The sequence below is a fragment of the Panthera pardus genome, unplaced genomic scaffold (assembly GCF_024362965.1).
Source record: "Panthera pardus isolate Hobbes unplaced genomic scaffold, ASM2436296v1 HiC_scaffold_11, whole genome shotgun sequence".
Taxonomy (NCBI): domain Eukaryota; kingdom Metazoa; phylum Chordata; class Mammalia; order Carnivora; family Felidae; genus Panthera; species Panthera pardus.
In genome coordinates, this window is record NW_026526666.1 from 94,344,441 (window position 1) to 94,366,726 (window position 22,286).

General features: G+C 54.5%; 1 protein-coding gene across 2 annotated transcripts in view; it reads right to left on the reverse strand.

Annotated features, from left to right (window-relative positions):
* PADI3 (peptidyl arginine deiminase 3) overlaps positions 1–22,286 on the reverse strand; it is a 31,955-nt gene that overhangs the window by 3,937 nt on the left and 5,732 nt on the right. Inside the window, exons 2-14 of one of the 2 annotated variants that reach the window (XM_019461533.2) lie at positions 20,172–20,352; positions 17,550–17,622; positions 14,043–14,104; positions 12,994–13,111; positions 12,245–12,370; positions 9,532–9,710; positions 9,205–9,308; positions 8,978–9,089; positions 6,865–6,972; positions 5,819–5,970; positions 4,123–4,267; positions 3,921–4,023; positions 1,418–1,497 (exon numbers count right to left, since the gene is read on the reverse strand). In XM_019461533.2, coding sequence (XP_019317078.2) covers positions 1,418–1,497; positions 3,921–4,023; positions 4,123–4,267; positions 5,819–5,970; positions 6,865–6,972; positions 8,978–9,089; positions 9,205–9,308; positions 9,532–9,710; positions 12,245–12,370; positions 12,994–13,111; positions 14,043–14,104; positions 17,550–17,622; positions 20,172–20,352 — 1,543 coding nt within the window. The remainder of the gene's footprint in view (positions 1–1,417; positions 1,498–3,920; positions 4,024–4,122; positions 4,268–5,818; positions 5,971–6,864; positions 6,973–8,977; positions 9,090–9,204; positions 9,309–9,531; positions 9,711–12,244; positions 12,371–12,993; positions 13,112–14,042; positions 14,105–17,549; positions 17,623–20,171; positions 20,353–22,286) is intronic. The other variant, XM_053898910.1, reaches the window with a different exon arrangement.

Here is a 22,286-nt window from a genome sequence, read left to right on the forward strand (position 1 = left end):
CACCCCAACCACTGCCTGGTTGACAACAGTGGCTTCCTAATTGGTCTCCTTGCTGCATCTGCTTTGGGGCCGCGTGGCAACCATCATAATGACCTCCAGCTGCGTTGGTAGACTTGACCAAGGGCCTTGCTGCCCCTCTGAAACCCTTCCTTTGTTCCCGCCCGAGGCCACACCTCCCTCCAGTTGCTAACAGCCAATGGCGAGTACAACAAGGACACTAAGGCAAACTATTTCTGGGAGACAGGGGACTCCTCTGCTGGCCAACAGCAGCTTGGGGAAACCTCCACGGCTTTGCTAAACTTGTCTGAGACTGCACGGCAGTACAGGATGCCCCCCTCGGCCTTCCTCCCCTCCGCACCACCCCCCCCCCCCCACTCAGGGTCTGCTCTCCCAGGTCCCTCCAGCTCCCCTCCTCTTTCTCGGGGACAGGCACTGTCCCTAAAAGGATCTCTGCATGTTGAACCCCGTCTTGGCATTTGCTTCTTAGAAGAGAGTGCGTGGGTATTCTGTTTGTCCTTCCGGAACCCCTATGTACCCTTCTCCCCTGCTCTGTGCCTTGGGAGGCTGGTCCTTGGCAATCAGGGGCTCCCATGCCCTCTGGCTTCTGGTCGGATTCAGCCAATGGGGCACTGACAGGAGGTGGGGGTGATAGAGTGCAGTTGGGATATTTGCTCCTGCACCTACCTCACTGCCAGGTCACTGCAGGCTGGCCAGGACGGTCACAGCTCCTGTCTCACAGCCCTCTTTTCATGGTGACCCATCCCATCCCAGTTCCAGTACCCCCCCCCCCAACTAATTCCTTCAGGTCTAGGTGTCACCACAGCTCCCCTCCCCTTAGCCTGGGGACACTGCACAGTCCCTTACTGACTTCCTCCAATCCTGCCTGTGCCTTTGTAAATATTCCCTTGGTAAAACTGTTCCACCGTTATCCAGCTTGAAGCATTTCCTGCCGGGATCTGATGTCACCCCACCCACCCCTGCTATGAAATATTGCTATATTGTCAACACAACAGCGGAGAGATTCTTTCAAAGCATAAATCAGATCGGGTCCCTCCTCTGCCCAAATCCCCTGGCGGCCTCATATCTCTGAGCCATAGCCAAAGTCCTTGTGGTCCCCTCCATCACTTGATGACCCAGCCTCCCCTCACTCCACAACCCCCTGGCTTGTCCCCAGACAGTCCATGCCCCTGCATTCTACATCAAGGCCATCGTGTGGGCTGTTCCCTCTGCCTGAATGCACGTCCTTCCCACATGCACACAGCTTACCCTTCATTTCTCCAGGGGCAGAGGAGGGATTGGAGCCCCTCTGTCTGGGCCACTTCCAGCCTGGGCTTTCACAGACCCCGAGCCTCAGACTCTGTCCCCGTTGCTGTCCCCAGCCACGCCCACCTTCCGCTCACAGCCCTTGGCCCTGTACCTGCACAAACTTGTTGTAGCTGATGAGGTTTGCATTGGAGAGGACCTGGTTGATGGAGACGGTGTTGATCTGCTTGTCACCTGTGAGGGAGAGACCGACACTAGACGAGGGGCAGGAACAGTGCCAGCGGTGAGGGTCACCTGCTCTGGGAGGCAGCCGGGCAGAGGCCAAGTTCACAGCTACTGGTCTTGTGAGACCAGCTCTCTGGTCTTTCTGGACACTGGGTAGGCACCACCCAGCAGAGCTCAGCCTGGCCACTGTGCGAGCCTGGGCGTGGGAGGGGTGGGAGGGACAGGCGACCACAGCACCGTGCACTTTAGACCTTTCTTTGAGGGCACGGGAAGTGGTGATGACTTTTACTGGAAATGCCCACCTGTTCCAGGGTACTGGGTGGCGACTCCTTTCGCCAAGGGGCGGTAGTGGGGCCGGTCACCCACCTGCCCATCAGTGCCAGCCCCGATGGACACCACTGGACCCTGTCCCTGCCCTCCACAAGGCGACCGCCTGGCAAAGGGGCTTCCCAGAGGCCCAGCTTGGGGTCAGCCAGCTGGGGTCCGGTCCCAGCTCCGTCGCGTTCTTGCTGAGCCCCCTGGGCCAGTGACTTCCCCGACTTCCCCATGTTCTTGGGTATGTAGCGGGAGGGGACAGTAATCTGTGAGGTCAGCAGGGGAAAGGGCATGGAGCGTGGCCTGGGGCGTGGGACACGGGGGGGTGACTGACGAGCTGTGCTGGGCCTCCACGGCCACTGCTCCACAGGATGGGGCAGCACGGTGGCTGCGGGTGGCCTGACGGCTGTGAACGCCCGCAGTCTCCTTCCTAGCTGGGCGGCTGGAGTAACCGCTCGGCCCGTTCCTGGGTCTCGTTCACGGTCAGTGTGGTCCTTCCAGGAAAGATAAACATGGTCTTGCCTCCACCTGGTACATAACACCTGGATTTGAGGCTTTTTAAGGTTTGGGCTCAGAGGCATTAACCATGGTCCCTATGGGAACAACGGGGCGGGGAAGACTATTTCTTTCGTCTCACGGCTGGGGCTCCGGGGTGGTGGCGGGAAGGGGATGAGGATCTTAAAATGCAAAGAAACGGACTGGAAAGTTCTACCTGAGAGCTTCTGAGTTCTGCAGAAGCTTTTCTCTTGGAGGTAGGTTTGGCCCAGGATATCATTTACCACCTACGAGGCCAAGAAAATCTATGATCCACCCCTGCCCCCCAGCCAAAGGTTTTTGCCCCGAGACCCCCAGGGACCCTGTCAGAGAGGAAGGCCCCTCTAGGAGCCACGCGGTCTTGGTGGGGAAAAGAATTTGAGCCAAAAAGCTTGCCCATCCACTGTGGCCCACGCCAGCAAGCTCTCTCAGAGCTCCTTCTAAGCAAAATGCAAATGCGGGGCCCTTTGCTCAAAGAGCAGAGGAAAAAAAGTATCACCAAAAGTACTAAAATATAACTTTGGCTTTCCTCCGCGGTCTCCCTCCTGCCCTAGCAGGTGGTGTGTTTTTTTTGTTGTTGTTGTTGTTTTGTTTTTATCTTTATTTACTTTTGAGAGAGAGACAGAATATGAGCAGGGGAGGAGCAGAGAGGGAGACACAGAATCCGAAGCGGGCTCCAGGCTCCGAGCTGTCAGCACAGAGCCCGTCGCGGGGCTCGAACCCATGAACCGCGAGATCGTGACCCGAGCTGAAGTCGGACGCTCCACCGACGGAGCCACCCAGGTGCCCCGCATGTCGGTTTTTTACTTGCTATCGGATGTGGTGCTCCCTCGGCTATGGGACGCCCGCGTGGTGGGCACGGACCCTCGCGGCAGCACTGGGAGCCCCACCTGGAACTTCACACGTGCTGCCACACATCCCAGCCCGTGAGCCACAGACGGAGCCAGACAGCTTCCCTTCCCACAGGCCCACCATCCCGAGCCATGGCCAACAGGTGCTTTCCAAGGGCCAGGGCAGCCTCTGCGCGGTGGACAGGAGGCTCACCCTTCCAAGCTGCCCACCACATCCCCTGTGGCACTGCTAGTTCAGGACAGGGACAGTTAATGCCAGCACCCCTCTCCCAGATGCCAAGGGGTGTGTGCATCCAGGCCTGCCCACTCCCGGGCTCCTGCTGCAGCCATCAGTGGGCAGGGGCAGGGAGGGGGAGGCCCAGTAGGCTGGGGCTCCGGGGAGCGAGGGTGGGTACAGAGGGATCTCATCCCTGGGAGGCAGCAGGAGGATTCACACACAAGGCACAGATTATTAAGAATTTCAAGAGAGTGAGAGCAGAGCATTAAACCTTCTGCGGGGAGGGCCCTGTCCGGTGACACTGGTCACGCACCCACGAAGCTGGCCACATCTCCGCCCCAGCCCCGGGCAGTGGGGGCTGGTGGGGCAAGGCGCGCAGTGGCAGTGAGGCTCTTGAGGTTTAGGGGACGGCCCTGCTCTAGAATTTTCCATCCCTCTCTCAAGCCCGATGACGTGTCCTGCTTTAGGTGAGGGGGCAGGAAGGCTGGGCTGAGGGACACGGCCCTGGTGCTTACCGACAACCCCTTTGAACAGGAGGGCCCTGCCGTGGCCCCACTTCTGCTTCTCCTGGAAGAGCTTGAAGCAGGCACCAGGACTGGCCAGGAGCATCCGGAAGCCCTGTGTGGAGAGGGCAGACGCGCCTGAGCTCCCCTGGCCTCCTGGAGCTCATCCTTTGACTCAGACACCCGGGGACAGGCCGGTAACCCCGCTCCTTACCTTCCCGTCGGGGGCAGGGACAAAGCTCAGAAACTCATCCACGTGGCCCACGGCCAACCAGTCCACAAAGAGCTCCACTGGGGGCTGCACCCTCTGCGCGTGGAGGAAGTCCCTCACCACCTGCGTGACCCGGCGGCCACTGGACCTGCGGCCCGAGGGGTTAAAAAGAGTTGTTTCACTTTAAAAAGTCTATGCAGAAATGGAATGAAAGAGTTCAAGTTTTCTGCAATATCTGAGCTTTTAAAATTGTATTTATTCTGAGAGAGAGAGAGAGAGAGAGAGAGAGTGAGTGCAGGGGAGGGGCGGAGAGAGAGAGAGTCCCGAGCAGACCACGCTGCCGACACAGAGCCCGAAGCGGGGGCTTGAACTCATGAACCGTATGATCATGACCTGAGCCGGAGCCAAGAGCCGGACGTTTAGCCAACTGAGCCACCCAGGTGGCCCGCAAGGTCTGATTGTTGTTTTAAACAAAAAGACACGCACCGTTTTGTAAGCAGGAAAGACAACAAGCACGTATTCTTTCCATTCTGCTCAGGGTGAGCTCTTGTGCAGGGGCAGGACAGCTCGGTCCCAGTCACCCAGCGGGTGACCCACCAGGTCTTGCCATCCAGGCACACGCTCCGAGCCGCCCTCAGACCCACGCTCACGTTCTCCAAGAGCCTGATACTCAACCCTACCCCGTGCCCTCTGGCCAGGCGGCTCTTCTTTGAGTTTAACTTGGGTCTCTCTTGCTGGGGCCTCACCTTCCTGCACATCAGTGGGAAGAGAGGTGGACAAGGTCACCCCAAGAGGCCTCACAGCCCCAGTGTCTTATGCTCGCAAACGTAAACCCCGTTCTTCGTTTGCCCTTCTGCAGAAGTATCTACTGGCATGGCCCAAACTTCCTCTTTCCGTGGGATCCCGTGCTGAGGACAGTTAGTCCCCTCCAAAGCCTCTTGCTTCATCTGTTATTTGACCTCAAGTCTGTCCTAACTGCTTTGTTGAATTTGGTTGGCCCGATGTCTTGGTCAATGCCGCAGCCAATAACCATTACCACATCATTCCTTTTCTTTCACATCCGTATCTCTGTCACATGTGGAACAACAAATAATCTGTTATTCTCTCTGTGTGTGTGTGTGTGTGTGTGTGTGTGTGTGTGTGTGTGGTATGACATCTCGTTTTCTTTTCTTGCTTTTTTTTTTTGGACATCTCGTTTTCCATGTCCTATTCCTTCCTTCTCCTGTTCTCAGGAAAATACCTGATAGTAGTCATTTACATCATAGTATGAACAAGCTCTTGAAATAGAATTTCCCCAGGACTGTTGAGACTTGAGGCTTCTTCTTCCATAACTATTAATTAATAGATTGTATTAGCAGTATCGTCTATTTTCAGAATCAGAAGACCTAAGTTACGTCCTAACTGTGCATTCTGTGTGGCCTGTACCAGGTCATTCACCCTCTCTGGGCTCACTTATGAAATGAAAAGGCTGGACTGAATGGTCTCTTCGGTCTACGTCCAGTTTGGCCTTTTCAAACTCCCCAGGGTGAAGCGTGGACAGTGTCTGGTGAACAGCCTGCTGTACCACCATCCCCACATCTAGAACTAGAATTTTATCTTTCCATTCTGGTTCTTTCCCAGGAACAGAATGGTCCCTCACCACCCCAGCCACCGTCGCCGCCCTCCACCCCAGGAACACCTCTCCCTGCTCCTCTCTCACCCAGGCAGGTTGCCCCCGATGAGGATCCGCCCCAGGGGGTACTCTTTCCCATTGGCCACCACTGGGGGGCTGACCTCCAGGTTCCCGAAGGAGTCCAGGCCACTCACAGAGCTGTCTTGTGGTTCCCGTGTCACATAGCCGAAATCTGGACCCTGGCGAGGGGAACGGAGTCAGGCCAGCGGTGGGGGTCACCAGAAAGAGCTTGAACCACCTTGCTGGGCTCTGAGCTCCTTGAGGATGGGGCAGGAAGTGGCTGCCCGTTCTTCAGATGGAAATACTGAGTCTAAGACTCAGTCTGACCTATTCAATATATTTTTTTAATGTTTTTATTTATTTTTGAGAGCTAGAGAGACAGAGCATGAGCTGGGGAGGGACAGAGGGAGAGGGAGACACAGAATCGGAAGCAGGCTCCAGGCTCTGAGCTGTCAGCACGGAGCCCAACACGGGGCTTGAACTCACGAACTGCGAGATCATGACCTGGGCCGAAGTCGGACGCTCAACCGACAGAGCCACCCAGGCGCCCCCTGAGCTGTTCAATATTTCACACACACGCAGGGTCCTATGTTGGGAAACCTGTGAGGCCAGGGCTATAAGATCATTTTTGCTGATGAAGAAACTGAGACTCAGCGCGGGGAGGTGACTCATGAAAAGTCACATGCATATGAGTAACCGAGCCGGGTTGTTCTGATTGTAGAGCCTGTGTTCTTAACAACGGCACTGCCCGCCCCCCGCCCCCTTACCTAGGGCCGCCGGATTTAGGAAATAAAAATATGGGATGCCCAGTTACATTTGAATTTCCGATAAACAAATACACTTTTAGTATAACTAGGTCCCGTGCGATGCTTGGTACAAAAGGTTACTCGTTGCTTATCTGAAATTCAAATGTAACTGGGCATCTCTCGTATTTTTTTCTGGTCACTCCTGTCCCTAAAGAACGTGGTTCCCAGTGCAGCCCCCTAGACCCTACGCCCTACACCCCAGTGTGGCTCTTGGGTAATGTCCCTCAGCCCTCAGAGCCGGGCAGCAGCCTGCGGCCTGACACTCACCAGGATCCTTTTGTAAGGGAAGTCCTGTAGTTCTCCATTCCTGGGGGAGTCAAAGACCACCGGGAAGGTCTTGTGTGGCGCCTCAACATAGCCCAGTTCCATCTCGTCCTGCGAATGAGAGAGACGCCGTGTGGACAATCCACGCTCGTTTGGCACCGAGAACCTTGGAGAAGACTGTTCGTGTGGGTCCTTCGTCTCAGGCCTGCCTTGCCCTTCGGGGTGAGGAGGGTAGGGGTGTATGATGCCTGCTGGCTGGAGGAGGGGCTGGAGGCTCAGAGAGGGCACGCTTTTGCTCCGGTCACACAGCAAGACAGGAGGGAATGAATGAGAAGGTGGATGTGACCCTGGGGGTGTCCCTGTGCCAGATCGGGGCAGAGTGGACACAGAGAGGAGCTCAGGGTGGCCCGACTTGGACAAATAAGTCACTGGACATCAGCCAGCACCTCTGGCCTCCACATGTAGTCATGAAGGAAGGGCTGGCAGCTGGACAAGGCTGAGGGGACCCAAGGAGGTAGAGATCTGCCTCCTTCTCAGATCGCTCAACATTCAACCCAGTTCAATCCTAAGCCCTCTGGTCCTGGAGGCAGAGGTGGCTCAGCACCGATGAACTCTATATCCGGTGAGAAGCTCACTGGTACGTACCTGGCCCTGTTCTAAGCTCCTTATAAATATGAATTCCAGGAATCCTCATCATACACCTGCACAGAGGCACTATTGTTACCCATGTGACAGATGAGGAAAGCGAGGACCAGAGAGGTCTAATTATTGTCCAAGGGCACACAGCTAGTCAGTGGCACAGCCGGGCTCCAAACCCAGCCCATCTTGCTCCAGACTCCTGCCCCGAGCTTCCACCTCACTGGAGGACCCTCCAGCCACGAAAGCTTCCGAGCTTGGCATTCAGGGTCTCCCGCTTCAGCGCCTCCCTTCACAGAACCTTGGCCCTGGCCCACAAGAGTGCCAGACATTCTTTCTCGTGCCTCCCCTCTCTGGGCCCTTGCACATGCTGGTCCTCACAGAGGACCAGCATCGCGGAACCCCAGCACGGCCCTTACCAGCTCTGTGGCTCTGGGCATTTGCCCCCCGAGGGCTCCTCAGGTGGGTGACAGCAGGGAGGTGTCAAGAAGGTGAAAAGGATACCACGCATGACCCCCCCCATAAGCGCTTGATAAACGGCAGCACTCATTGCCCATCCGGTCCCGCCCAGGTGTCCCTCCTCTGGGAGGTCTTTATCCATCCCCCAGACAGAGGTGATGCCACCACCCCCCAAACCCTCTGGCACTTGGCCGACCCTGCCCCGCCCCCCACCCCACCCCCATCCCCGCTGCACCTTCAGCTAATTCACCACATCAGGGCTTCTCAGCCGCAGCACAACTGACACTCAAGGCCGGATCATTCTTTCTTGTGTATTCCCTGCAGGATGCTTAGCAGCATCTCTGAGCTCCACCCACTAGAAGACAGCAGCACCTCCACCCTGGGTGTGACAGCCCCACATTCGCCCAGATGCTGCCAAATGTCCCTAGGGGGACAGAGCTGCCTCCCGTGGGGAACCACAGGACCAGGCTGCTGAGGGCAGGGAGTGTGTCCCACATCCCCGCCATCCCCTTCAGGGCCAGCCCCGTGCCTAGCCCACATCCTGTGGGCGAATGGGAGTTCAGTCTAGTGTCAGGGTGTGCCTGGGTCTCCGGAAAGTTCTGGAGAGAAGGAGAGAGCTCTAGGTCTAGAAGGAGAAAAAGGAGCGCCCTGGGGAGGACACTCACAGCCCCCAGGTCCTTCTAAGAATTCGTAAGTGGGGCGCCTGGGTGGCGCAGTCGGTTAAGCGTCCGACTTCAGCCAGGTCACGATCTCGCGGTCCGTGGGTTCGAGCCCCGCGTCGGGCTCTGGGCTGATGGCTCGGAGCCTGGAGCCTGTTTCCGATTCTGTGTCTCCCTCTCTCTCTGCCCCTCCCCCGTTCATGCTCTGTCTCTCTCTGTCCCAAAAATAAATTAAAAAAAAAAAAAACAAAAAAAAACGTTGAAAAAAAACAAAAAAAAAAAAAAAAGAATTCGTAAGTGACCTCCTCCCACCCCCACTCGGGATACGCCAGCCTCAACCTCCAAGACGCTGTCCATGGTACCTGGATCCAGCGGTCATTGCGGTTCTCGTTCTGCGGGCAGATGGTCAGCTTGCAGCCAGCCTTCCTGGCCAGCTCCGCCACGGCGTCCACAAAACACGTGTTGTTCCCCACGCTGCAGACAAGCCCAGGGAGAGGGGCTCAGGACACAGCCAGGTCTGGAGACCAGAGGGGCCTCCGGGGTCAGAAGGACACCTGCTGCCCCCCCCCACACACACACACACACTCACCGGCACACGTATACCTCCAGGGGCGGCAGGGTGCTGGGCGTCATAATCCAGGGCGCCACACGGAACACCACGGTGTCAGTGAAGATCGGGGACTCGGAGAAATCCTGCAGAGGGGGAGGAGCAGAAGGGGAAGAGCGCCGGCCTTGGAATCCAGAGGCCCGGCTGAGTCAAGGACCACGTGGACCCTGGGCAAGCCACTGGCACCTCTTAGTTTCTAGAGAGGCACCGCGGGGTGGTGGAGAGGTCTGGGACCCTTCATGCCAGCGGAGCCCCTCCCCCCCAGGACGGAGCCCTGTCCCCCCCCCACTCCTCCTTGGCCACCCCTACCTCGTTGGAGTCGTCCAGCAGGGTGACGTGGAAGGACACGAGCCCCGTGAAGCTGGCATCAGGGAAGGAGAGCCCCTCCACGAAGAAGCGCTCCTCGTCACCGTGGAAGCGGGGCACCTCGTACGACACCTTGTTCTGGCCCAGCACGTGCCTGTAGGCCTCGCACGAGTCCTCGGGACCTGGGCGGGGACGGAAGGGATGGCCGTGACTCCCAGGTGGGCCCGCAGAGCACCAGGGGCGCAAGAAGAAGCCGCCGCGCCAACCTCCCCAAAGAGCCTCAAGCCAGACCGCAGCCCCCACCTCTGCCCTCCCGCCGGCAAAGGAGCGACAGGAGCTCGATACCCAGTGTGGGCACGGCCCAGGGAGGGGCTGTTCCTTTCTGAGATGGCTGTTCAGACCTTCCACAGGACGATCTGGCAACCTCTCACAAAGTCCCGTCTACTCCTAAGCAAGCAACCCCGTGGCCAGGAGTTGACGGAAATCTGTACGTACAAATACACGTACAAGGGCGTCCGCTGGTTCTTTATCCGGTCATTGAACTAATATTTACAGGGCACCTCCTCAGCACCGACAGGGCATGGTTCTAGACTCAGGAGCAAATCGGGAGCAAGGCCCGTGCCCTCGAGGCGCCTGTACTGTTGCAAAGTCAGAACAATGTTCAGGGCACTGGATGTGTTATAGCACATCCACGCTTTGGAATACCACGCAGCTGTGGACAAGATCAAGGAGGAGCCGGATAAATACAGAAAGGGGTGTCGGGTATAGGATTCCGTGGGAGAAACCGCTGGGAAAGCTGAAGACATGCACGCCACGCACAGAGACAAGTGACGAAGAACACAGAGCGAATCGTTAACGATGAACACGTGTTAAGAGTCAGGTTTAGGGGTGAGGATAGGGAACTCTCATTTTTATTTAAAAAATTTTAGGGGCGCCTGGGTGGCGCAGCCGGTTAAGCGTCCGACTTCAGCCAGGTCACGATCTCGCGGTCCGTGAGTTCGAGCCCCGCGTCAGGCTCTGGGCTGATGGCTCGGAGCCTGGAGCCTGTTTCCGATTCTGTGTCTCCCTCTCTCTCTGCCCCTCCCCCGTTCATGCTCTGTCTCTCTCTGTCCCAAAAAAAAAAAAAAAAAAAAAAGTTGAAAAAAAAATAAGAAATTTTAATATTTATTTTTGAGAGAGAGAGAGAGAGAGAGAGAGAGAGAGAGAGAGAGAGAGAGAGAGAGAGGGTGGGGGAGGGGCAGAGAGAGAGGGAGACACAGAATCCAAAGCAGGATCCAGGCTCCGAGCTGTCCGCACAGAGCCTGCCGCGGGGCTCGAACTCACAAACAGTGAGATCATAACCTGAGCCGAAGTCGGACGGTAGCTCAACCTACTGAGTCACCCAGGCGCCCCAGGGAACTCTCATTTTTTTAGCCACATATACTTCTATAGTGTTTGATCTTGTTAACAATGAGCATTTTATTACTTGCATGCGCGTGTATCTTTAAAAGATATTTTATGTCCTTGCTCGTACGGGTGATAAGAGCATCGTGGCTGTGTGAAGAAAGTCATTTTTTGGGGGGCACTTTTGGAAAGTCATTTTTTGGGGAGATGCATGCTGAATTATGCAGGGGCACTAGCCATAGTGTCTAGGAGTGGCTTTAAAATACTTCAGCAGGGGCACCTGGTGGCTCAGTCGGTTGAGCGTCTGACTTCGGCTCAGGTCATGATCTCACGGTCCGTGAGTTCGAGCCCCGCATCGGGCTCTGCGCTGACAGCTCAGAGCCTGGAGCCCATTTCAGATTCTGTGTCTCCCTCTCTCTCTCTCTGCTCCTCCCCCGCTCACACTCTGTCTCTCTCTCTCTCTCTCCCCCTCTGCCCCTCTCCCCTGCTCATTCTCTCTCTCTCTCTCTCTCTCTCTCTCTCAAATAAACAAATAGGGATGCTTGGGAGGCTCAGTCAGTTAACTTCGGCTCAGGTCACGATCTCACGGTTCATGGGTTCGAGCCCCGCCTCAGGCTCCATGCTGACAGCTCAGAGCCTGAAGCCTGCTTTGGATTCTGCGTCTCCCTCTCTCTCCACCCCTCCCCTGCTCACACTCTGTCTCTCTCTCTCTCTCAAAAATAAAACAAACATTGGGGCACCTGGGTGGCTCAGTCGGTTAAGCATCTGACTTCAGCTCAGCTCATGATCTCACAGTTCACGGGTTCGAGCCCTGCACTGGGCTCTGTGCTAACAACTCAGAGCCTGAAGCCTGCTTCTGATTCTGTGTCTCCCTCTCTCTCTGCCCCTCCCCGTTCACGTTCTGTCTCTATCTCTCAAAAAATGAATAAACATGAGAAATAATAAAATAAAATAAAACAAAACACTTGAGCCAACAGGATCAACGGAGCGAGAGAGGCAAGACAGCGGTAATTGTCGAATCTGAGTGGTTGGCCTGTGGGGGTCCATTACTATTCTCTCTACTTTTGTGTATGTTTGAAAGTTTGGGTAATAAAAATTTCTGAACGTGCTTGAAGTACATTTTTTAAATTGATCCATCCAATCAAATGGCCTTGGGCCACAGTTCCCTGGGGACCCCAGCGGACCTGCTTTGAAGTTCCCACACCTGACTGTGCTTCATCTGACCCCCAAGGCAGGCTGGAAGCCAGAGCAGGGGCTGCCCTCCGGCCCAAGGTGGGGAAACTGAGGCCCCCCTCCCCAGCAGTGGGGGTGTGGGGGATGGGCATGAACTCACCGCAGGTGTGGAAGACCCGGGCCCACTTGGCATCATAGCTGGAGGTGTGGAGGATAAGTCTGTGGTCGTCAAAGAGGGCGGCGGGGCCTTGGGTCCGCAGGACCATGATTGACATGTCTTCCAGGTCTGTGGAGCCAGACAGGAGCGGCAGCTCAGGGGGCCTGTGACACTCTGTCTTCTCCTCCTGCCCACCGCGCCCCCTAAGGGCAGAGGGTGCCAGGACCCGGGTGTCTGAGCCCCAGCTCCGCCCACCCTGAGAAAACACTGGAAACCATGAAGACGCCTCCTCACCTGCCCAGAACTCTAGAAAGTGCAGAGGGGCCAGCCCAGTGCCTGGCACGTGACAGGTGAGAAGGTGTGGGGCGGGCAGGCTACCTGGCCGGGTGCAGGGGAGGGTTCTGGCCTCAGTGCCCCAGCCCGTCACTCCCTGCTGGCACGGACAGTCCCCTCCCTCCCTGAGCCTCAGCGCTCCCCTCTCTGAAACGAGGGACAGATGCGTCCACTTTCAGAGAGGCTGTGTGCACCCATGTGTAAGGCGCCTGGCCCGCATCCCAGGCAATCGCCGAGGCCTTCCTCACGGGGCTGTGGCACGCGGCGTGGGACAGACTTGGAACTCGGGACGTCCTAAAATGCAGGCCAGGGATAGACGCCCGGCAGGGAGGCCGGCCTTGGGGTCGGGAAGCTTCGGACCTGCCACAGGCGGGAATCCCGGCGGGGAGGCGGAGCGGTGACCCTGGGCTCCCCCTCACCTTGCAGGCAGTGCACGTGCTGGTCACAGTTGTCCTGGTCGTAACAGTTCGGATCGTCCTTGTCACAGTTCACCAGCAAGATGGCTCCATAGCCACTGGGCCCCCAGACCCACTGCCGCTGTCCATAGCAAAGCATAGCTGCTGATGGGGCTCAGACCGGACCTGAGCCCCCACCCCGCAACTCCTAACCCCACCTCTTCCTCTTCACCCTCCCCGTGAGGGTAGGTCCACTCTCACTGAAGCGCTTCCTGCACCTGATGTGGCAATGGCTCCCTACTGCCCACACCCCCAAGTCCAAACCACGCAGTGGTCTTTCATGGCCAACTGTGATGTGTCTCCAGCCAACGTCCCCTTCCTCAACAGGCAACCTCCTGATTACAGATCCATTCCTGGCTCCAGGCCTTGGCTCCCACTATTCCCTCCACCTGGAATGCCCTCCCTCTTGCATTTACGGTCCACCTGGACCTCTTGCTTTGACCTCCCAAGGCACTGAGTGCCACCACAGTCCAGACCCAAGTCCTTGAACAGTTTCATTCTTGGCAGAGTTCCCTTCTCACCTAGATCAGAAGGTTGGCACGCCATGGCCTGTGGGTCCCAGCTGGCCCACTGCCTGTTTTTGCAAATAAAGCTTTATTGGAACAGTCACATCCCTTTGTTCTATGTTAACTATAGGTCTTTGACACTACAATGACAGAATCGAATAGTTGCAACAGAGACCCTTTGCAATGCCTAAAATATTTACTATCTCATGTTGCAGAAAAAGTTTGCTGACCCCTGACCTGGACTGAAATTCCCAAAGGACTTTTTTGCCACAAAGCGAGGCCCAGCCCAGGCCTGGGCATCTATATAACTTGATAATTCTTGGTAACGTTTTTGTTCTCCTGGTAAAAGAAGATCCCCAGTCATGCCTGCCTCCCATTTGGCTCCCGTGACCTCAGCAGCAGCAGGGAGGCAAGGGGGATACCTGTCATGACCTCGCCCCTCTTAACCCAACCTAGGTCAACTCCAAACTCCAGGCCCCTTTCTGGGCCCAGATCGAGATGCCCTACCTTGTCCACGAAGCTCCTGTTCTGTCTGCCCTCACAGTTCAGGTCACAATCCAGAGCGATGTCTACAAGGGGAGGGCGGAGATTAAGTTACTAGGGGGTGCCCAGGAGTCCAGCACAGGTCTGTGGCCTCTGTTTCTCAGCCTCAATCTCAGAACCCATCTAGAACTGGGCAAAGAAAGTCATTTCTAAGAAGACACTGTCCAGAGGTAGAAGCATCTGAAGTCCCTTTCCTTGAGCTGGGGAACGAGGCCTTGGGGAAGAAGGAGGGTAAGAGGAAAGGGCCAGGTCAAAGGGTGCCCCCCCTCCAGGAAGCCTTCCCCGACTCCTCCCTCTTCTGCATCCATACAGCCCTCACTGTCTGGGGCCCACCCTATACTGAGCCCAGGTTCTCCTGGACATTCTTGGTCTCTGTGAAGCTGGGGATGGGGCAGTGAGCCTGGTCGTTGGTGTTAGACGATGAAGATGTGAATCCAGGCTCTGGCACCTACTGGCTCTGTGGCCTCTCTGAACATCAGCTTTATCTTATACTCCCCAATCCCAGCCCCCATCCCACATTCTCAATGTTTCTCCCTAGAAAGCAGGGAGATCTTACAGCACAAACGGAGCATTCGAAGGAGAGAAAGAGAGAGAAGGAAAACTCGAAACGAGTTTTAAATATGCAAAAAGATACCCACCCACCATGCAACAGGTGGGTGAATCTCATAAACAGAGTGGAGGCGAAAGAAGCCCAACCCCAAAGAATATGTTCAATATGGTTCCATCCACGGAAAGCTCAAAGAGGCAAAAATAGACTATATTCCTTATATATACATATCCAAGTGAGAAAACCGTAAAGAAAAACATGGAAATACTTATCACAAGATAGTGGTTAGCTCCAGGGGAAGGAGGGAGTTATAATCAGATTTGGGGACTTCGGGGTGCCACTCATGTTCTAGTTCTTGACCAGGGTGATGGTTGTTCAAGTGTTTGCTCTGTAATTATTCGCCAGCTACACACGTGCACACGTGCACGTGCATCCACCCCCCCCCACACACACACATACACACACACAGAGCTTTATGCACTTTTGTGCATGTATATTTTCCAGGGGATAAGGGTGTGGGTTTGGGGAGGGAGAGGCAGGGAGATACCCAACCTCAGTCCTAACTAAAGGAAAGCAAACTAAAGCCAAACAGGGTAACTAAGTTCTCAGCCCGGGCAAAATGGAAAAGGCTGACAATGCAGTGTTGGCGAAGGCAATCTCACATGCTGTTGGCAGCTGTGTGAGGTGAGATGGTCTGTTTGGAGAGCAGCTTGGCAGCCTCTACCAAAATTGACAAGCCCTAGTCCCAGCATAAACCCCCCAAATTTACAAGGCACATTCTGCTTCTAACAGCGCCTCCTGCAGACCGAGCATTTTCAACTTTCTTGCAAAGTGCTCTGCAGGGACTTGGACCCGCGCCAACTCCCACCCACCATCAAGGAGCTCCCTGGTTCCATATCCTTGGCAACGCTGAGTTAAGCATCTTTCCATCTGGGTTCTGATCACTGAGGCTTTCTCTTCTGCGAATTGCTTGTTCATATTTTTTTTTGCCTGTTTCCATTAGGTTGTCTTTCTTTTTCTTAGGGATTGGAGTTCTCCGTAATCTATATGCACTGAATCAGCCATATGCTTTGCAAATTTCTTCTCTTGGTCCAGAGTTTGATTTCTTTTTCTTTTTTTCTTTTTTTTAAGTAAATTTAAGCCCAATGTGGGGCTTGAACTCATGACCCCAAGATCAAGAGTCTCATTCTCTACGGACTGAGCCAGCCAGGCGCCACCATAGTTTGACTTTTTACTTGTCCTCTGTTACATACAAATTTTCAATTTTAATAGAGTCTAATGTATCAATCTTCTCCCTTATGGTCTGTGCCTTTGTTTTGCTTGTTAAAAAAACATCTCACCTACCCTGAGGTTGGAAAGATATTCTCTTCTAAAAGCTTTACAATTTTGATTTTCATTTTAGGATTTTCATTCCATCTGAAATTTATTTTTGAGTATGGTGTGAAGTAGGGCTTCATGTCCATTTTATTCACATGTGGTCACCATCTGAACACGGCTCTGTGTCCAAGTGCTCCTCTGTCCCACTGGTTTGCATTTAACCCTGCATCAATTTCATACCGCCTCAAGTACTATGGCTTGAACAAAGTCCTGATATCTGGTACCACGAATACCTCCACCTTGTTCTTTTTCAAAAACGTCTTGGCCACTCTTGCCTTTTGCTCGTTATATGCCTTTTAGGATCAGCTCTATGAAGATCTATAAAAAAGTCATGTTGGAATTTGTGGGGCACCTGGGTGGCTCAGTTGGTTAAGTGTCCAACTTTGGCTCAGGTCATGACCTCGAGGTTCGTGGGTTCGAGCCCCGCGTCGGGCTCTGTGCTGACAGCTCAGAGCCTGGAGCCTGCTTCCGATTCTGTGTCTCCCCATCTCTCTGCCCTTTCCCTGCTCATTCTCTCTCTCTCTCTCTCTCTCTCTCTCTCTCTCAGAAATAAACATTAAAAAAAAAGTCATGTTGGAATTTTAATGGGCACATAATTGAGTTTAGATTGTTTGATACTGTTCCAGAGCTCTTGCATCTGTTCTAATGTTTTGTTTGTTATACTCTTCTTTCCCCTCTCTTTTTGTTTCAGTTTAAGTAATTTTTGTTGCCCTATCTTCAAGTTCACTGATTCTCTCTTCAGCTGTGTCAAGTCTACCAACGAACTCACCAAAAACAATTTTTTAATCTCTGTTACCATGATTTTTAGTTCTAGCATTTCCATTTGACTCCTTTTTATAGTTTTTCTCTCTCTGTTGAAATTCCCCATCTATTCCTTCACGTTACTCATCTTTGCCTCTAGAGCCTTTGACGCATTCATCAAAATGACTTCTCTTGTATGGAATTTATATATCAATCTGTGGATAATCAGCACAAAAAAATTTAAGGTGGAAAAAGCAAAGTCCAGTTCCATATCCACAGTATGCCTCCCTTTGCTTACAAAAAGGGGAATATACAGATATGTGTGCGTCCATTTGTATGAGCACAGCAGATCTCTGGAGGGATGCTAGGCTTGGGAATTAGAAGCCTTAGGTTGGAGGGAAGGAGGTTTACTTTTCAATATATACTCTTTTGTACCATTTGAGTTTTCTAAATGTACCTGTCGTGTTTTAATTTTTAATTTTTATTTATTTTTTAACGTTTTTATTTATTTTTTGAGACAGAGAGAGACAGAGCATGAACGGAGGAGGGTCAGAGAGAGGGAGACACAGAATCCGAAACAGGCTCCAGTCTCTGAGCCGTCAGCACAGAGCCCGTCGCAGGGCTCGAACTCACAGACCGCAAGATCATGACCTGAGCTGAAGCTGGCCGCTCAACCGACTGAGCCACCCAGGCGCCCCTTAATTTTTAAAAGAAAATGAGTTGATTTTTATAAAAAGACTCTCGCTCAATGTCATTCCCAACCATTCTCACTCTTGGCCGAGGCCCCAGCATTCCCCCCAACTTACCAACACAGGTGAGGTAGAGCACCGCATAGGCCAGGGGAAGGGGTTCGTGGCTGGAGTGGTAGGAAATCTGAACCTGTAGAGAAATGGGCCCGGAGTCAAGCCAGCTGAAGCCAACAGCCCCCACCCCAAAGGATAGGTCTTGGGGAACCTAGCAAAGAAGAGAGGGAGTCTCGGGAACCTCTGTGCCCTGAAGTTGCGTTCACCAACCCAGCTCTTCCTTTAGCCTTCTCTGTGCCACTTATTCTTCCATGCCTTGGTTGGCCCATCTGTAAAATGGGAACCATCTGTGAGGGAGTCCCTGGAGACCTGGGTCCCGGTGCTACCAATGACTACCGTGTGATTTTTGGCAGGCCCCTCCTCCCCTTTGGATCTATGTCTTGCCATGTGCAAAATGAGGAGGTCTGACTGGGCAGGGTTTATGGATCCTCTCTTATCTGTGGGATTCAGACAGCCTTGGACTTGAGCCCAGCCCCTCTGGGTTCGGTGACCTTGGCCAAGGCCTTTCACCTTTCTGAGCTGTCTCGTTTCTTCATCTGCAGAACAGTGGCCATACAGGTCCCTACCATAGATGATCGTAGTGCCGCTCAGAAACAATACACGTACAAGACTCGCCCCGTAGGTAGTGCCCAAGAAATGCCAGCTATTGTTAATAGCGGGCAGGTGGCATTGTGTGAGATGGTGCAGGGCTCTGGGCTCAGATTCTGAAGCACCACTTGTGAGTATCCCCGGAAGAGCCACTTGTCCTCAGGCCTCAATGTCCCCTGCTGTCAAGTGGGGATAATGATAGTTCCCACCCCAAAGGGTTGATTGCAGGGTGTGACCATCAAGGAAGGAAGGCGTGTGATGTGCTCAGCACAGCGCTTGGCCTGCAGCAAGGGCCCAGTAGCTAAAAGGCCAGGCTGACAATGGCTGAGGGTAACACAGTTCAAGGCCCATGGATCAAAGCCCCTTCCACCCACAGTCCTCCACTTGCACGTTCCTCCTGATGTGGGTCCCTCAGCTCAGCCAGAAGGTTCAGCCTCTTATAGAAGCCATTCACCCCTCAGTGCTGGGAGCCCCTAAATCCTGCAATTGCTGACCCCATGTGTCAAGCCAGAGCAACGATGGTGGCCTCAGCCATACAATTACCCGGCTCCAGGCCAAAGGTGCGGGAAGGGGAAGGACAGGACGCTCCAACCCTCCTCAATCCCTCTTGTCCTTTGCATCTACACAGCCCCCCAGCTCAGCCCCTCTTAGGCGCCCTCTCAGGCTGGCTGGTCCTCTGGCCCTGCCCCAGGGCCTCTGTCCTGACCCTCACCAATTCTGCTCCTCACTAGATCAGGCAAGATTCAGGTAAGCCGCGCCTCGTTCTCAGTTTCCTCATCTGCAAAATGAGTCCCTTGAGTCCTGCCCACCTGCGTCACAGTGCTCAGCGGAGAGGCTCGTCTCCGATACACAAATGGGGAAAGACGTGGGGGTGATGAAGGGAAATTGCTGGCAGGTCTGTGTCGAATACTCGCTCTCTTACTGATGGGCTATGTGGCCCGGACAGAGTTACTCTGAACCTTGGTGGCCCCACCTGTGAAACGGGGATCAGACCCCGCCTCTCCGAGCTGTCGTGAGGGCTGGATGAGATCATGGTGCCCAGTATGTGGCGTATGGTCAATGGTCTTAAAAGGATCCTTTCCTGAAACACTGCTCCTGACATGGGGTGGGAACCTGCCACTCCCGTGCCACAACACCTGTCTCCCATCACCCCTTTATGGGGGCATCAGCTGTGCCAAGCTCAAGGGCCACCCCATTTCTCCCATCTTTTATTCATTTTTTTTTTAAGTTTATTTACTTTAGAGAGAGAGTGAGAGCGAGGGGAGGAGGGACACAGAGAGAGAGAATCCTAAGCAGGCTCCCCACTGCTAGTCGGGAGCCCGAAGTAGGGCTTGGACTCACAAATCGGGAGATCGTGACCTGAGCCGAAATCAAGAGTCAGACGCTTAACCAACTGAGCCTCCCAGGCGTCCCTCTCCCATCTTGTAAATGCCCCCTGCCCCAGCCAGAGCACTGCCTACAGTCAGGGCTTGTTAAACTCGCCATTGGTGGCTAAATGAGCCCGAGAGGAGACGAAAGGAGGTTACGTGTCTCTGAGAAAGGGAATGGAGTCAGGAAAAGAATGGATTAGGAAAGATGAGGCACCCTGGAGAAGGGGGTCTCCCCAGGCGCCAGCATCCTCCTCCCATCTCTGCTCTCTCTCCTTCATCCAGAGTGACAGAGATCACCTACTCAGCCCTCAGCCTGCAGGTAGGGAAACTGAGGCCCGGCCCAGAAAAGCTGGGACATCTCCCCTCACAGGGGTCTCGGGAAACAAGAAAGGAAGCCAACGTTGGCTCGTGTTCTGCCCCAGACCAACACCAGGAGGAAGGTGCGGTGATCATTCCCATTTTACAGATGGGGAAACCGAGTCCCAGAGGGCTGATGTGACTTGCCAGGAGACACATAGCTTATGTCTGTAAGTCGCAGAGCTGCCTGGTTCCAGGGCCGGGTGCTTACCCATCATGCTACCCTGGCATCTGGGTAAGCAGAGGGTGCTGGCCCTTGTGGAGCTAGCTCAGCGCCCCACCCCCACCCCAGACCAGGGGACCTGCTCACATGGCTGTCATTGAGGTCATTGCTGGGCGAGTTCATGACCACGATGATCTCCAACCCCGTATCAACGTGCCACCGTCTGGCGTCTGCACGCTCCCGGCCCCTCTCCACACTAGGAGAGATGTAGATGTCCACACCAGGGGTCCCGTAGACCTCGAACATCTCTGTGCCCTCAGGTACCGACCTGGGAAAGACAAGAAGCCATGGGAAGGGCCAGAGGGGGCAATACTCGCTCAGATGCTTGAGCTTTGGCGCAAACTCTTGCTTCCTCCGGGAAGCCTTCCCTGACAACCCCAGGCCTCACGTCCCCACAGCAAGTTCCTGGGAGTGAAGCCTGGACCCCACACAAGTGCATACACATTCCCACATTCTGTGTTTATTAACACTTCTCTCGGGAGCATCTTTGCCTCCCAACAAAACTGCAAGCTCTTTGCAAGTTAGGACCAGTTGAATGCTTTATAATTCCCCGGTGCGGAGCTGGGCACAGGGAGCTCAGCGGACACCAGCCTGCAAACGGACCCCCTGCAATTCTGAGACTGTGGCTTTTAAGAAGATTAGTCTCCCTCCCCTCAGTCCCATTGCAGCCCTCTTTAGCAGGCAGGAAGATGCCCCTGGGCTCTTCTCCAGGGAAGGGCATCCAATTTTGTGCAGTGCCCGCTGTGTGCAGAACGTTGTTTCCTAGCTCCTTGTGTTCTTACAAGTCGGCCAAGTGAGTGGGTGGTATCATCTCTACTGGAAAGGTGAGAAAGCGAGGCTTAGAGAGATCAAGCCCAAGGTCGCACAGCAGCAAACGGCATGGGCAGCTTTGCACCCAGGGCTCCGACACAGAGCCCGAATTCTTCCACGGCTCGGCAGGGTCACCGGGAAAACTTGGCCAGATCCAGTCAAGCAGGAGGGTCCAAAAGCCTATGTCATCCGGCCCTGGGACGTGTTTCCCCCACTCCAGCTAGTCTGGTGGTCCTGTTCGAAATCATCCGTTCACCTTCTTACTGTCTATGGGGGGGTCTAGGGGCTCCCACTGTGCTCTGAAGCATTGCCAGGCTGTGGCAGATACATTCACTACCCTCCCCACCGTCCCAGAACCTTCGATCCCGCCAAGGAGTTAAGGACAGCACTGCCCAGGGCAGCCAGAGGGGGCTCAGGCTCATGAAGTCATTGGTCAGTGGGATCCCAGGTAGGGAGAGGCCACTATGAGCCAGAGGGAACAGAGTGCTTCCTGGAGGAAGCAGCACATGGGGGCACTGGGGGATAGCAGTAGCTGACCCTTGTTGAGCTCTTGCTATACAGCCGGCCCTGCGGAAGGTTCTTATGTGCATGACATCGTGCAATCCTCTCAATAAACCCAGGAGACTGAGTACTATCACTGTCTCCCATTTGACAGATGGGGAAACTGAGGCTAAGTAACCTGTCCCAGGTCATGGAGCTAGTAAACGGCCGGACTGGGGTCCCAGCCCAGGCCTTCCGGCTCCTGAGCGCATATCCTCACCTACCACCTCCCCAGGAGTAACGTCAGTAATCGTAGCCCCGGAGGCTGCACGGTTGCCAAGGCAGGTCTCGGCTAGGCTTTTCCAAACAGGATTTGAATCGCCACCGTGGCCCCGGGAGGAGGGCATGATTACTCTCTCTTACATGTGACCGAACGGAGGCTCAGGATGGGCAAGAGACTTCCCCAAGGTTGCACAGCTGGCTGTTCAATTCCAGGCCCTTTCCTTGCCCTACTCCGCTTGGAGGAGAGCAGACCTGCCTCCAGACGCCCTCTTTGCTCCTCTACCGGCAGGAGCCGGCCACTTCCCAAGGTGGCTTTTTGAGAAAAAGAGAAACAAGGCGAGCCCAAGCTCTTCTTCATCAGGCGGGTCCAGTGCATGACCCTGCCAGGCGTCCTCACCAGCCGACACACCCGCTTCTCCTCCCAGGCAGGGCAGCTGCGTTGAGCAAATAAAAATAGAGAACACCCAGGTGGACTGGAATTTCAGATGAGCAACAAATAATTGTTTTAGTAGGAGGATGGCCCGTGCGATATTTGGGATATGCTAAAAAAAATATATTAACTGCTTATCTGGATTTCAAACTTAACTAGGCATCCTGGATTTTATCTGACAACCATAGTTCCAAGGCCTG